Genomic DNA, 15,738 nt, shown 5'->3' on the forward strand with positions numbered 1-15,738 from the left:
AGGCAGAACACAATAATTCCAGTCTTACTCACTCTACACACAAAATCAATGGTCAAAAGCAGTTGAGATAGTTAATGCTACACAAGAGCAGCAGACGGTTCTAAAACAGCCCTGATACTACTTCAGCTAACGTACATGCACCACAGAAAAGTAACGAACAATCCCAGGCAGAAGTGCTGCTGTGCAAATCAATGTCCTCTCTCCATAAAAATGTCAAGATGCCCCAGTCTTATTATGCTCGGGCTGGAAGCTGAATGTTACAGTGCTTTATTAGTATAACAAATATATGCTGCACTAAACCTTTCCCCTGGATCTCCTCCTGCATCCTTCAGAACTTAATACCAGGAAGCCAGAGGTGACAGATTTAAATGAGGCGTTATGCGAGGGCTAGATACAAGGGCACCGTGGCATTTTTCTCAATGCATATTGATCGACTCCAGGGTCAATTCCTGAACTTGGACACACACAACGCATCGCTGAATCTCAGATCAAAAAATCGCTGGTGTAGAGGAAGGCAGCGCTATCTACAAGCACACCCTGGCTCTTAGCATGCAAGCTCTGTCAGAGCTTCCTCACCACTCATTAACCAAACCCCAATTAGGGCTACAATGATGCTACAAGTTTCAGTTTCATAGAAGGCTCATAAGAAGCTGAGGCTAATTTTAGCTGTCACTTCTGCAGTAGTTCGTAAGACATGAAAAGGTCTGAAAAAGACAGGCAAGATGCACCTTTTCCAGCCTGGCTTGTTTCTTCTCCTACAACCAAGCTGGAAGCATTGATTCTCTCAGGGTGGTATTAATGTTGAAAGAAAGTTAAGAATTCATATGAGAAGAGAACCAATGGCTCAGCTACACCCTCATGAGGCTAGTAGCATCATGCTTCCTAGCTGGAAGTAGCGGGGTAGGATACAGATTGGTTGCACTTGTTACACACACATGCTCTGTTTCATACTAGGGTTGGGGAAGAGATCACTCACTGATCTTAAAGACATCAATCAGCAAGATACTTCAGCTGACCATGAGGCAAGAAACATTTCCCCTGTGCATTTTTATATTCCCCTGTGTTGTTGCTCTAGTGTTTATCAAGAACACGCATCTAAGTTCCCTTCCAGCTACAAATGGCCCTTGATGGCTTCCCTCGAATACTAAGTGAACTCAGCTGTACCAGAGCAATCTTAATTTATAAATGTAATTGCAAGAGGCCTCTCCTTCTCTAGAAGGTGGGGCTACCCAGAATCCCAGGCCTCACTAAACCCTGGCATCTCTTAGAAAGCCTTGCTACCACCAGTGTTTCTTCCTGCTGGAGGTAAGTGGAGTTTACTACTTGTCGCCCAGACATTAGTCAAGTAGTAGGTCCCCAGACAAATGCCCAAGCTGGGGTTCATTCTCCTATGTGAGTTTTTCTCAGGTTCAAAAAATCTTCATCTTTGCTTTGAACCAACTGACTCCCACACTGCTAGATGCAATTTTAGAAAACCGAAATCTCAAGTGAGCAAAAAATTTCCAACCCCAAACCACAACTCTCTACTTCCCTGTACTAATCATTTAGTTCGTGTTAGCCCACACCCAATAGCTGTGCTTCTTCAAATTAAGGATTATGGGCAAAGTCCTTTGCATAGATGTGATACCTTTTATTAGACCAATAACTGAGTAGTTGGAAAAAAGTTCTTAGCAAGCTCTCGGGTGCAGTCACCCTTCTTCAGGCACGGGGAGTTGGGCACTTGGTTGCTCGTTGTTTATACGGGGCTCCTTCCCCATCTGTGCCTGTTTCTTTAAAAACAAGAACCAGGAAAAAAAAGCTGCCCAAGTTAACTTGGAAATGCTTAAGCCTCAACTAATATAATATAATGAAGTCAAACGGGGGTAGGGTGGGGAGAAGTCACGGCTCATTCTTATTCTGTGTCTCCCCTGGATAGCTGTGTTGACAGGAAATATTTTGGTCCTGACATCAAAGTCTGCTTATTTATTTATAACTCTTTTCACCAGAGTGAGTTGAATAAATAAGCATGCTAATCAATTCTGCATGGAACTGGGATGGAATTTACAATTTATAAATTAAGCTGAGTGAGTTGCTTTAGAAGCTAATTTCCACTTCTGCCCACTCCCTCGACACACAGATACAATCTTCCCAGCGAAATTAGCCTGAACAATATGGCATCGTTCCTGTCCAAGAGAACCCACTTGTCTTCATTTCTAAACTGGATGTTTTTAACCACAGCCCATATTTTCTGTTGTTTTCTCCGACTGGCAGCCAGCATGTTGATTCAATGCTGGTCCTCCAGATTTCCACATACTACTGAACTGCCACGCTGGCCTTGGAGGGATGAAAGCTTATGACATATTGGCACTCATTACCATTTTATTCCCAGGACAAGCTGAAAAGGGAATGCTGAGTGTTCAGTGGTGCCCTGGGCGAATGCCAACGGAAATAGAAGGTGCAATGACTGACTCTATAAAGTAAGCCAAACTTTCCAGGCTTGAGTTTCTTCTGGGAAGCTGTCTGGTGAACGTATCCCATGCTGTTCAGAATTTTTCAAACGAACCCTGAAGTATGGGACTTGATCCCTGGGAATGAAAAGATTAGGTACTTTCACGTGTGGCTATTTTAAATAACCTTTTCCCACTGCTTTAAATGTCAGTTTGTCACTGACTTACCATCCATCCAAGTGGCACTGCTTGTTAAAGTTTGCAAGCTGCTGACTCAATGAGAGATTATTCATTCTCCCCAGCACAAAAGGCCACATGTTGTGAAATCAAAGCTGCCCTGCTTGCTCTTTTGTCGTACTAATTTTTAAGGAAAGAAGAGTACCTGTTGGGGCTGTCCATGTGCAATTCTGCTGGCATTTTCAAATGCTGGATATTGTGTTGAGGTTGAAGACATGGTGGCAGTGAAGTAGCTGTCTATGGTACAAACCTAAAAAAAAAAAAAAAAAAAAGCTGTATTCAATGTCTAGGCTGATATAACTGGTGCTGACTTGAACACCTTCTAAGAAGTGGAAGTGGTTAAAGTTACTCTTAAAAATAAGTGCGGAGTGCACATCTTGAACACACGGAATCTAAATGTGTGCGCCGACTCGGGCACCTGTCTGCTAGGGAACAACCTGCCGAGTCCAATGCCAATTCTGTTCCATATAAATTACACTTGTCTGCTCATCCACTCGGACAAGCAGATGTTTAAGAGCAGCTGGGGAAAAACACTTCAGTGATCAAGAACTGTTTACATTTTGATTTTTTTTTTTTTATAGAATTTCTAGGCTGTTCACTAGACAACTCGGTCATCAGCGCAAATTGATCTGGCCCTTTTTTTTACTCTAGAAAGCCTTGCAAATCATTTTGAAAAGAGGCATGCCAGACTAGGGTGTGAACCCTAACTAGCTCAGAGCCATTAGTGCCCTGCGACATACTGAGGCAAATGCTTCTAATTCTGAAGCTAATGAGTCAGATTGTACTGTAAGAAGTGACTCATGGTTAACCCCAAGGGAATTTCCTTCAGACAATAGCAATCTCTTCCATGGGGAAAGAACAGGACAGTGGGTTGCTGATGATCACCCCAGCTCCTGAAAGAGGTGCACACTTGTCCACCAGCACAAAGATCACCTGGAGGCTGGAGGTTTCACACCACACCAAATTCCAGATCTCCTCTGTATGAGCTGTGGCCTCGCAGCTGCACTGACATTGGGAAGAAATTATTCTACTCTTTGGTGCCTTCAGATGCTTGGAAAAATTATATGGCTGGCCTCCAAATGCTCAAGTGGGAATCTCATAGCGAGGAGTCCCTGAAGTTATCTGTCTGGTGCTAGCTCTGTTTCAATCTCTGCTCAAAGGGCTCTGATATTTTTCCATATGAAGCTGTAATCAGACTTCAACACCATAATATAGCTCTGTCAGTGTATATGGAATAAGCTACTGCAAACTGGATGCTTTTTCAAGTCATAAAAGGCTTTTATTTTCAAGTCAATGGCCAGTTCAGCATTAGTCACTCAGATCTGTATTGGAATATTTCTGCTTCTTGGTCTTTTTTCTGTCTTCTTCTTTTGCCCTTGTACATTAATGAAGTCCGAGTCCCTTGAGCTGGAGTCCTGCCTACACCAGCAGAAAAAAGCTGTTCCCAGACCCAGTTACAATGCAGTAAGATTTCATGATTTAAACACTGGTCACATTTCTTAAGGCATGACCAAAACACATTATTGAATCTTGCTATAATCTTGTCGGGTCTAGGACTGACAACATAAACCCAAGCTCCCTCAGACATGACCAAACAAGTGCATCTTCTCTGCCATTTTATTTTGCTTCCACTGTTGTTTAACAGAGGACCAGGGAATTCTGTGTTAAGACTTAAAAGCAGGGACCATCTCACTACAAATCCCCTCACTACTACCCAGCACTGGAGAAACCTGGATCCTGTAACTGCCAGAGCAGATGCAGCCACGAAATGGCCTCTGTTGTGCGGACCCTGGAAGGGCTGGATGTCCTTGTTTCATCCACTGCTGAGGCTAAGAGGTGATCACTGAAAACTGAAGGTTTTAAAACTCAGCAGCAGCTTTCCAATTAGAAGCCTTAAAATGACCGCTATTTTCTCAGACTACTGCATAGGTGCATTCATTTACGTTTTCCCTTATTACTGTAAGAGTAAGTCAATAGCAGGATAACCAGATCACTGCCTGATGAGCATAACCAAATGCCCAGAAAGAGCAAAAACCAGTTAATTGCAGACGCACTTCTCCAGGAATAAACTACAAAAAATGATCCCTGAAAATACTCTGACACTGACTCACTGTGATCTTCTGGGGTGACTCGCACTCTGCTCAATTTACTCATCTTTTAAAGGGGAATACCTACTAATCTCCCTCAAGTGGAAGGGATTTCTGATCCTGCTCTTATGAACCAAGTTTCTCATGTAAGGCAACCACAGAAGTAAAACTCCTACTGAAGATCAGATGCAACAAAACAGTTGAAGCAAAACATGCGTATTTAATGTGAATTAAGCAATCGCCATGTAGGCTGATTCATTATCAGTGCTGGCCTCTTACTTCCAAGTAAGCTTAGCCCCTGCTGGTGGACAAATCTGTCATCAGTGTCTGAGGCTGCTTTTCAGCACTACACTGCCCATATTTGCTATGTGTATGCTAAAGAGTCCCTATATTCATTGACATGCTGCACCTAGACTGGCAACAAATTAACCTGCTAGCATTACTTAATCTAAAGGCATGGTCTCACCTTTCCTCCTCCTCGGGTTTAATTGGTAGTTTTGGTCTCAGCAGATGGCCTTAGTTCTGGCTAGGAAGAACCTGCAAGTCCTTGCAAACAGCAGCCCCCAGCAAGTCCCTCCAGCTGGATGCTGGAACTAGTTGCCTGTGTCTGGGCTGCTGATGGGATGTCTAGATTTCTTCTGATTTGTCAGATCTGACTCACAGCTTCAGTGATGCTGGTTTCCTTCAAACCCTGTGGCTCTTCCAGGCAGCAGCACTGTCACTACTCATGACTGCCCTGCTCTTAACTATTTTTCTAGTCCTCAGAAGAGGGAGTAACTGGACAGAATACTTTGTGATGTTAATGTCAGATTGATTGGTATGAAAGAAGGCAGACTAAGAACAAAGGAAAGCAATGTTTTTTTTTCTTTTTTACAGTTCTGAAAAGGGGCAGGTCTCCAATCTCTCTCGAGGGTATGTTAAAGATGTGTGGATAGCTTGGAATTTAATCACTTCAACTTCCTTAGTTGCATAACCCTGGTTAGAGAAAGCAGTGTCTGCACCCAACATAAATTCCCTTTGATAAACTTGTGAAGAAGTCCTCTATTGTCTAGAATCAGATCTGTACCTTAAACCCTTTGATTAAGGGCTTGTCCAGGTGAGCAATTCAGACGAATTAAAACAGGGACATTAACACATTAAACCATCACGTAGGCTCCCAGGCAGAAGGCGAGTGACCTTACCACTGCAGCTTTTTGTCTCAAGCCTTCCCAAGTGTCCCTGCAAAGGCAAGCTGTAAGCTGTTTTTAACAGGGAAGGTTCAAGATTTAATGATAAACCAGGTGTAGGAGAACTGACTTAAGAACCAACTCTCTCAGTACTTCTATGAAGCCGCTTCTAAGAGCTTGTTTGCATGGGAATGTATTGCCCACTAAGGCTAGGTATGAATTTACAGTGCACTAGCTATTCTCCACTAAGTCTTTCATTGCTAAGTGCCAGAAAGCTTACACTACTGAAAGTATGAGGGAGCTTCACAGTTGAAGCTTGTCCTACTGCACTGTAAATTCACTCCATAGATTATTTTAGGATAACTTTTCTGTGCAGCAAGCACTACAGGCTTGTCAAAGTCCAAGGCAATTACTTCAACTAAGTGCAGAATAGCTGGCGCGCTGTAAATTTATACTGACGCTCACATTGTGTTAACTCCCTTCTACAGACAGGCCTTAAGATAAGTTTAGACTAGGAATGCTAATAGAATTGAAATATTTTGCTCCAGCACAGACGCCTGATAGCTCATCTGCATTTGTACCCCTGACAGTGGGAAGCTTCAGAGACCGCCTTTTCAGTGTAGACGAAACTAAGATTATGGGCTGGCCCCCTAACCATCTCTTCTCCCTGTAGGAAGTCCTGTGTGTCCACTTCCACTGCACAACTGTCAGATCAGTATGCTTGTAAGGTCCTAAACTCCAGACTTATTTCCTTTTTGAATTGCCAAATGCAAAGGATCAGTGATTCAGAAAAACTTCCCTCTACAGCTATCATCTGAAACAGCACGTAAGAGGAAAGAAATGGTTATTTTTGGACTCTGTTCTGATTCATGTCTCCCTTAGAAGCCTTAATACGGTTCCCCCTCTGAACACTTAATATGGTCAGTTCTATAATACAGGATCTCTTGTGACATACCAGTCTTGTGAGACAGCAAGTTCTTTTGCTTTACAGACCCAATAGACCAAAGCCCAGCTGCCATATTGGGGGGAGGCAGAAAACTCCTCCCATGGCTAGGTGTGAAACTAAGTACCTGATTAAAGAGATTATCTCTTTAAAACTGGAGTTGTAATGCATTTCACATTAAAGAATGTGGGTTTTGTTTGCAAAGGAAGATAATTTTTGGAATGCAAACTCCATGACAGTTCAGCTCAATGGCCTGTTAATGAAGCTTAACAGGCCTCCTCTCCAAATAAATTGTTTCTTTCCATCCCTTTTTTTTTTTTTCTTCCTCAACTTCTTAACAAGCATTACTTGGAACAGGTAAACTCTTAGGAAAGGCAAAGCGGTTAGGTTGTATCTGTGTTATTAGTTTAGCCAGCAGTACCTCCAGTACAGCAATCAAGATGGGGGGGCCAATCTTATTTAACTCCATCAGTGCAAGTCCCTATGTGCCTCTGGACTTGGCCAGAAGCAATGCAGGATGAATGGGAGAGATTCCCAGAAGTGCACCCATCTATTTATGCCTGAGCACATGCCAGCCAGGTAACTACCAACTCCTACTTCCTCCTCCAGCACTAAGTACCTTCCATCATTATCCCAGAGCTCAGGGCTGCAAACAGAAGAGTGGGCAGTGGGTGGGCATGCGGTCCACTTATCTACAAGTAGATGGTGTTGCCAATATAGCTACACTAGCAACCCCCCTCTTACAGGAGAAGCAGATGGGTGTCAAGACTCTTACTGACGCATCCTATGTTCTCTCCTGCTACAGATCAACAGGACCTGTAGAAGCAAACACTATCGCACTCTGGAAATGAAATGCCTGCCTGCTCTCAGCATTTTGATGCTGGTTGTAGCATTTTGTTGGTTCAGGAACATCTAAACACTACAGAGCCTGCAGGACAATACATGTTACCCTGGTCCCCTAATTAAATGTAGACAAGACTCTTGCTGTTGCATACAGCTTCTGCTTAGCTGACTTGCATGCAGAAGTCCTAAGATGCTTGGAGAAAATGCTACCAAGTCATTGGTGTTGGAAAGGGGGGGGGGGAGCTGTCCTGCTACATCTGACCCGGTGTTATAAAAAGCATCCAGTGTTTTCAGTTATACAATGGTAAACTGACCCTTTGCATTTTTTTTTAACCTGCCTGCCTTAGGGTTAGTTAATTTTTGCTCTTCTGTTCTCACTTAGAGTTGCACACTAATGCTGGCTTGATATTCCCTCAGGAACAGTGTACAATTGCAGAGCAACATTTGTATTATACAGAAGCCTTGTACTGCCTACCACAATAAAGGTGGCGGTGCTACATTGAACACTTATTTTATGCACTTCAAAAAAAAAAAAAAATACATCTATTTTGCAAATTGTAGTGTGGAAAATTCAGAACCTCCATTTAAAAAATCCATTTTAATGGGTCCAGACTTCATTTGCTGAAGTTTTATTTTTCACTTGTGATATATCTGCCATGTTATAGGAACGTTCAGTCTTTGAAGATACTCAAAGAACTGCCAATAATGAAACAAAAACAAGCTAAACTTTGAGAGATAAATGTTAACAATTAACACTTGCAAAAAAATTATGCAACTTTCTTTTATTGCAAAACCAATTTAAAGGGAGAGGGGAGAAAAAAATCCAGTTCTAGTTTTAAATTGATTGCTTCAATTTAAAAGAATAAAATGGATCATTGGCAAATTGCTCTGTAAACCTCTTTAAATCAACCATCAATGGCAGGGTATTTGTCACAGCTGATGTGTCTAGAATCCTGGTGCAGACAAACTTATTTGCAATGGGCCCACCTTAATGGGCTTTTCCTTTTCAAAAGCATGCACTGCATAAGGCAAGCTTCTACTGATAAACTACTCCTTTAAAAAAATAAAATCCAGTAAATTGTATTTCAGAAACTTTCCTTCCACAACAGAATCAATTTTGGATTCAAACTGTTAAAGGGAGGGGAAAACACAAAACATGGCACCAGAGAAACCATAGCAAGTTCAGGCTGGAAGGGACTTCAGGAGGTCGCATCTAGTGCAACCCCCTGCTCCAAGCAGGACCAGCCCCAACTAGATCATCCCAGCCAAGGCTTTGGCTAGCTGGGCCCTCAAAACCTCCAAAGATCAACGGTCCTTCACCTCTCTGGATAAACCTGTTCAATAATCCAATACCACACTACACTAGTCATGCCTCCCCACAACTTGTCACCTGTTCAATTAGCATTAGAAAAACACCTGCTTTCTCTTGTGTCTATCAGCTGATTTCTTTCCACTGAAGAAGTTCAATCTTATTTCTTACTGTACAGTAGCTGAAGCTGAACTGGCATATGGGATCTCACCTGGGTTTTAGGGACAGATATGGGTAAACCAAGATAAAATGGTTTAAGAGCTGCTAAATAATAAGAAGTAAAATGTTTAAGACCCTTTAAACTCATTTGCTTTACTCCTGCTGCAGAACACTGTAAAGGCATATGATATATCGTATACAAATATCAGGGCAGGGGTGGGGCTGGAAATACCAAGTTATCTACAATGGTGCAAATCTACCCTAACTAAATCAGAGATGCACAGCATAAGCAGAGGGGTTGCTTCATCATCATCAGATGCTGTGAAGGGACAGATCCCAAACAAGGTTGGGGGGAAGGGAAGCTCTGTTTTAATATAAACCCTGCACAAATGAGAATATAAGCCATGCCATACAGGGTCAGCCCACAGGCTGATCATCTACCATGTCGCCTGTTTCGCAATGGCAGAAAGAGGCCCTGCTCTTGGCATTTTATAGACTAACCCAACCTCTGACCCAAGCCCCCAGCAGCTTCCAGCATTTCAGGGGCCAGGGAAGGAATGAACCTCTCATCTTACAACACCCATTACAAAAACTGATATCTATTGAGGGGCTTGCGTATGGGCAGAGACATCCAGTTCCTTATGATTTAGTGGAACTGTCCGAGTAGTGTTCAGCAGCCCCACATAAAAGGAGGATCTTGACATGCAAGGCATAGAAAGAATGAAATCTAGTCCCTACCCTGAATTGGCTGCAACCCAGATAAAGTTGTGCAGGAGGGGAAGTGCCTCACCCAAAGCCAGCAGGCACAGCAGATCAGTGACTGAGCTAGGAAGAAAAGCCACCACCCAGTGTCTTATCCACTAGTCCCTGCTGCACCCCCGCTTCCAACAACAAGGCAATTTTCCAAGAGAAAAATATGTTTTTAAAAACTTACGCAGAGGCTCTAATTGATGTGACAGAAGCCAACCAGCTACTCAGTGGCAGAACAAGGAACAGAGCAACGGGTAGTTGTGTGCTTTGCACACTAAACACTGCCTCCCTTTGTAAGGACAGCAAACGAGACTTATCAAAAGTATCCAAGTTTCACTTTCACAACCAGCCTGTCTTTAGCTGGCTGTTCTTGCCTGGCATGCATAGATAGTATTTGTTTGCTTTCAGATTCTGGGCCTGTTTTTTCCTGTTTCTTGAAAATCATAAGCAAGATTTCTTCTGCTTTTGCTACAGGACTCAGTTTCTCTCTGCCACTTGTTTCCCTGACAGTTAGCTCTAAAGCATTTGGAGCATTTCTTCAGAGGATGTGTGATAAGACTTGCAGTAAAAGGTATCTAGATTTGTTCGCTTTAAGTTGGGCAGAAGGCAAGACAGGGTGGCACTAACTTGTCACCTATGAAAGCTCATGCAGCTGAACAACCTACTTTTCTTGGGTTATAAAGCTTTTGTTACGGTTTCATAGTGTCCCCCTCCAGTGCAGTGCCAGAGTGTTTAATGTATAATCTACAGCAGTGGTTTTCAACCTCTTTCACTTGCAGACCCCTAACAAATTTGCATGGAGCTACAGACAGACCCCTCTGAACTGCAAGTGTGGGTATTCACATGCTTGTGATTTCTCACTGTTATCTTTTGCAAACCCCTTAGACATGTTCTATGGACCCCTGGACGGCTGCAGACCACAGGTTTAAAACCATGGATCTAAGGAACCGGAGACTGAGAACAACGCACATCTTCGCAGCAGTGATACAGTGCAGTACAAGAATGGTAGGCATGCCTACAGCATAACAGGCTCTTGCATAAGGAGGGGAATCTGCACACCCCATTACTAAGGACTTTTTGTCCCTACTCTGAAACAGTAATGCACTTTATCAATATACCTCTAAGCACATTCACCTATACATCCACCTGCCAAGCCCAGGTACGCTGCCTTTAACAGACTTCCGAAAAATGGTGCTGCAATTGGGCTGTCAACACAATTTCTACTAAAAATTTCCACAATGCAGCTTCACTGCTGACAGCTCTAGTACAGCTGTTACTCAGCTACTGAGCAGGTCTGCACAAGAATGGCTTAAATGCCAGTTGTCACCTGAAAACTGCATTAGCAACTGGGGAGATGCTTTCCCTGGCAGAGCTGCACGGGCAGTAAGATTTAGGAGGTTAACCAGTGCCAGACCAAAGATACCTAGACCAAAAAACAAAGCCCTTAGCTAGGAACAACTTGTACCCATTCTAGGGGTCCAAGGGCAAGGTAACAGCACTCCTTACTTCCTAGCAATGTCTCCCTAACTCTTCCCTGAACAAGACACAGGGTTCAAGTCTTAAATCTGACCTCTTCAGAACATGCCTCATCAGCCTGAACCACAATTATCTGGGTATCTGCAATGCAGTCTTTTTCAGTTCTATTTTAACTAACCGCAATGAACAAGTTTCTTGCTAAGTTGGCATCAGTTTAGCCATGCCACAACCACTTTGGGAAATAAGTGAATCTCTGGAAAATAAAATGAAGCTCACTCCTTGGCATGGCAAGTTCTAATAATTTTTGGACCTGCACTCTTCTGTTGTTCCCTAACACAGGAGCTGCTACTCCCTTCCTAAAATGCTTCCTTGAAGCTGCACTTAGCTATGGGGAGGAGCCAATCTGCTAAATCCAGCCGGGGCTTAACCAGTGTTTGGTCCTGGGCAGGCGTGCTGACTTCTGGCTTCAAACTAATGGCGCCACAGATGATGTATGGACCCATGTATGGACTTCCTATTCTAATGTTCCCTCCTAAGAGGCAGTTGCAAGCTCCTCAGTGCTGTTCAAGGCACCAGCCTTTTAAACTCATAATTAAGCAAAGAAAAAGCTTAAAGAAACAGAAAAAATGTGCTCTCCAAAACAAGAGTACAGGAATATGAAACACTTGTCAAAGCATCACATTTTATTGATGGGATGAGCACTGTACACATCCACTAGCTGAACACTATGTGCCGTCAGATGACTGCAAAGCACATCCCGAAACATATCTGAAAACTAATCTAACCAGAGACCTGGGGGAGAGGGGAGCCCAGGAAGACACTGATTTCCGAGCGCCGCCACCGCTCCTTTCATGGCAAGGCCTCGGGTTGTACAGCGTCAACCGCAGCTTCCAGCCTGGCCAGAGGGGCGCGTGGAGGGGCGGCGGGCAGTTGCGGAAGGGGAAACCGTGGCAGCCCAGATGTGCTGCTGCTTCCTTACTGAAATAACTGTGCTGCAAACAGGAAGGATATAGAAATATGAAATGCATGTACGTGCACCTGCACGCAGGCACACACTTCCTATATATTACGCGCACACACATGTGCATGCACACGCATCTGCTCACCCACGCAGCTCCACTTATGCACGCACATTTGTGCACATGCATGCATCTTCACGTATGCACCTGCACTCATGCACACACATCTGCACTCATGCACGCACGTGCATAACCATGCATCGGCACGCGCATGCAGGCACGCACGCAAGCATACACACACATATGCACGCACACCCCCGGACATGGACATGCACACGCACGTGTGTGTTTATATTCTAGTAAGAAATAGATATGGGCCTAGCTGTAGCGAGACGCCGTGTGCACGGATCACAGGCCAGCTGCGCACGAAGGTCTCTGTCCCGTCAGCGGTTCCGTCTCCTACTGACTCCTCGCTCTCGGCCCAGCTCTCCCCGCCCGCCCCGTGCGCGGGGACACGGGCCGTCCCTGCTCACCCTAGCGCCGCTGCATGGCCCCGGCTCGGCCCGCGGACCCCCGGCGGGCGCCGCTCCTCCATCTTAGGGGGCTCCGGGCCGCCGCTTCCCCCGCGGCCAACATGGCCGCCGGCCACTTCCGGCGGGGAGTCCTCCCGCAGGCGCCCAGATCATAGAAGAGACCGGAAGGCAGGTGTAGAAAGGACTCGTTGGGAAGCGGGGTGGAGGAGGCGGAGCATCGAGAAGGCGCTCGCAAAGGGACAGCCGAGCATCGAGAAGGCAGGGAGAGAGCGCCTCACTGCGTGGGGGACTGTGCAGAAGGGCGGCGCGCAGCAGACTGCCTAGGGCCACCGCGGGCGATGTCGTGCACGGAGCCCGGATAGCTCAGTCGGTAGAGCATCAGACTTTTAATCTGAGGGTCCAGGGTTCAAGTCCCTGTTCGGGCGGTTCCAGCTCTTTTCCTTTTTTTAAAAATTTCTATCATGACCATTTTCCCCTTTTCTATCATTATTTTTCCTCTTTATAGATCTATATATATTGTTTGCATTTTCTCCTTTCGTCTTCTCCCCTCCTTTCGTCTCGCAGCGCACCCCGCCTGGCCCCCTGGCCCTCCTAGCCCTGCACTCGTTTAAAAGACGGCTGCAAAAAGAAAAAAAACAAGCGAAAAGCTACTACAGTCAATTGCACCCGGAAAAAGCAACTCGCCCGAACAGGGACTTGAACCCTGGACCCTCAGATTAAAAGTCTGATGCTCTACCGACTGAGCTATCCGGGCGCTCTGCAAACTGCTCTTGCTCCCACGCTCATGGCTCTACGCACCCACGCAGGGGCATCCCTGTCTGGGGGCTCCTGCAGGGGAGAGGCCTCCCAGCAGCTCCCCGCTTCGCCCCGAACCTCCTCTGCCCGGGACTCGCCCTTCCTCGGTGTGGACAAGCCCCTGGTGCACCCCAGACTCTGCCCCCTGCCATGAAGGACCCTGGTCCTGCCCCTCCTTGCACCCCTGGGCCCTTGCAGTGGGTTGAATGTACAGGGCAGGAGGTAAAAGGACAAGTGCTGGGAAGCAAGCAAGGAACTGGTGTCTAGGGGTGCATCTACACGTCTTTATTTAATGCGCATTAAATCTAGTACCTCCGTTGGAAAATACACATTCGCCTACCTTCACGCACGTTAAGTAAAGATGCGTGTGCGTTTTTGAATGATGATTAATGCACATTAGCCTATTTTAATACACATTAGCAAAAGCACACGGGGTATTTTTATGCAGGGATGCACCGCAGCACTGGGCACTTTGACAAGCCCCCGGCGCTTGTGGTTGTATCAGCAGTGAAATGTGTGTCAGTACCCAGAAAATGGTAGCAGTGCGCTTTTGAACTAAAACGTATTAGAGATGTTTTACTTCAAAAGCACACTGCTGCCATTTTCTCCACACCGACATGCATTTTGCCCCTTGCACAACTGGAAGCATCACAGCGTGGTACGCATCAGCTCGCCTGCAGGGCAGACTCAATTAATCGAGTCTGGTCTGACGTGCCAGCAGCACAAAAAAGTACGTGTGTAAATGCCCGCAGGTTTTCAATGACGCTTTGAAATAGGGCACGTGTGCTTTAATGCACATTCGCCTACGTGGGCAGACTTCTGCACTGTGGGTCTGAGGCCCCTGCTATACATTACACGTATTACGCAACTCACTGGGGGATCGTACAATAAATTCTGGCCTGCCAGGGCTGCAAAGTAAGGCAGACCACAGATACAGTGTAATGATCACATAATAAAGGGGACTCCGCAGCTATAAGGAGAGCTGGCCAGCTCTAAAGTGAATGCTTGATGGTGTGTAACAACTCAACAGCAGGTTTCTATCGGCTTTCATCTGAATGGGTAGCAGGGCCCTCAGGCGCCCCTGAGGATCAGGTAGGCTGGAACTTGTTGCTGGGGCAGGACCCGGGTCAGCATGGTGTTTTGACTATGAAATGACAGCCTAGCAAGTGCTTGGCCTTAATGAACCGTTGCAAGGGAAATCCAGGCTCGCTTGCTTCGAATGGGCATTGGTGATGCCAAGTAGGGCTTGGCCCTGTGCAGGGGACCTGGTCCTGTGGCCTGTCCCCAGCAGTAGCCAGCTCGGCTTGCTTCAGAGGGTGTGGGGGTGGGCGTGTGGGGGAGCTGGGAGGGTGGGTGGTGGATGGGGGGTGGGTGTGTGGTGGGATGTCGGTGGTGGATGGGGGGTAGATGTGGGGGATGGGGGGTGGGTGCTGGTGGAGGTGTGGGGGAATGGGGATGGGGTGGGGAGGTGGGGTGTGTGGGTGGAGGGGGTGGGGGTGTATGTACTTGCCTGAGCAAAGGTGGTGGGGGTGGTGTGTGTGTGTGTGTGTGTGTGTGGGTACTTGCCTGAGCAAAGGTGGGTGTGTGCTATCATCAGGGTTATGCTGGTGTCACTGGGGCCTGCCTGGCTTGGGGGCTGCATGATCAGGATTAACCGTGGTACCTGGGCAACAGCCCCGGCGCACCTGTCGCCCAACGCACCACCCTCGTCCTCATGAGTGGTGGCACGTTAACCGTCACTGATGCTGATGGCTGCCGTGTCATGTTAGTCAGAGAAGACAGATTCAGAATATGCAGGGGGAAAAACCTCCAACTCTGGTAATATTTTCAAGCAAGGCCTGCAGGCCAAAAGCTGGAGAGATGCTTGTGGCTTGAGCTACTGCTTGAATACCAATCCTGATGCCGTATATTGACATGAGATTTCCTCCTCCAAAGCCCTCGGTTGAGGTCTGGGGTGTGTGGACTAGCACATTGGCAAAAGGAGACACGCATGGCAATTGGGGACTTGCCTGCTACAATCCTATGATGTTTTTACCCAGCCCCTTCTAGGCTAAA

At 46.0% G+C, this 15,738-nt stretch overlaps 1 protein-coding gene and 2 non-coding genes across 3 annotated transcripts in view; 1 reads left to right on the top strand and 2 right to left on the bottom strand.

Annotated features, from left to right (window-relative positions):
- Positions 1-13,023, bottom strand: part of MDM4 (MDM4 regulator of p53) — a 32,689-nt gene extending 19,666 nt beyond the window's left edge. Inside the window, exons 1-2 of the mRNA XM_090026691.1 lie at positions 12,889-13,023; positions 2,809-2,913 (exon numbers count right to left, since the gene is read on the bottom strand). Of these exons, the coding sequence (XP_089882817.1) occupies positions 2,809-2,880 (72 nt within the window). The 5' untranslated portion in view covers positions 2,881-2,913; positions 12,889-13,023. The remainder of the gene's footprint in view (positions 1-2,808; positions 2,914-12,888) is intronic.
- A 217-nt stretch (positions 13,024-13,240) lies between these two features.
- Positions 13,241-13,313, top strand: TRNAK-UUU (transfer RNA lysine (anticodon UUU)). Its single transcript has one exon. It is a non-coding gene; the product is annotated as a tRNA-Lys (tRNA).
- A 256-nt stretch (positions 13,314-13,569) lies between these two features.
- Positions 13,570-13,642, bottom strand: TRNAK-UUU (transfer RNA lysine (anticodon UUU)). Its single transcript has one exon. It is a non-coding gene; the product is annotated as a tRNA-Lys (tRNA).
- Positions 13,643-15,738: the final 2,096 nt, after the last annotated feature.

The sequence above is a fragment of the Crocodylus siamensis genome, chromosome 13 (assembly GCF_052110815.1).
Source record: "Crocodylus siamensis isolate JL-2025a chromosome 13, ASM5211081v1, whole genome shotgun sequence".
In the NCBI taxonomy this organism is placed as follows: domain Eukaryota; kingdom Metazoa; phylum Chordata; order Crocodylia; family Crocodylidae; genus Crocodylus; species Crocodylus siamensis.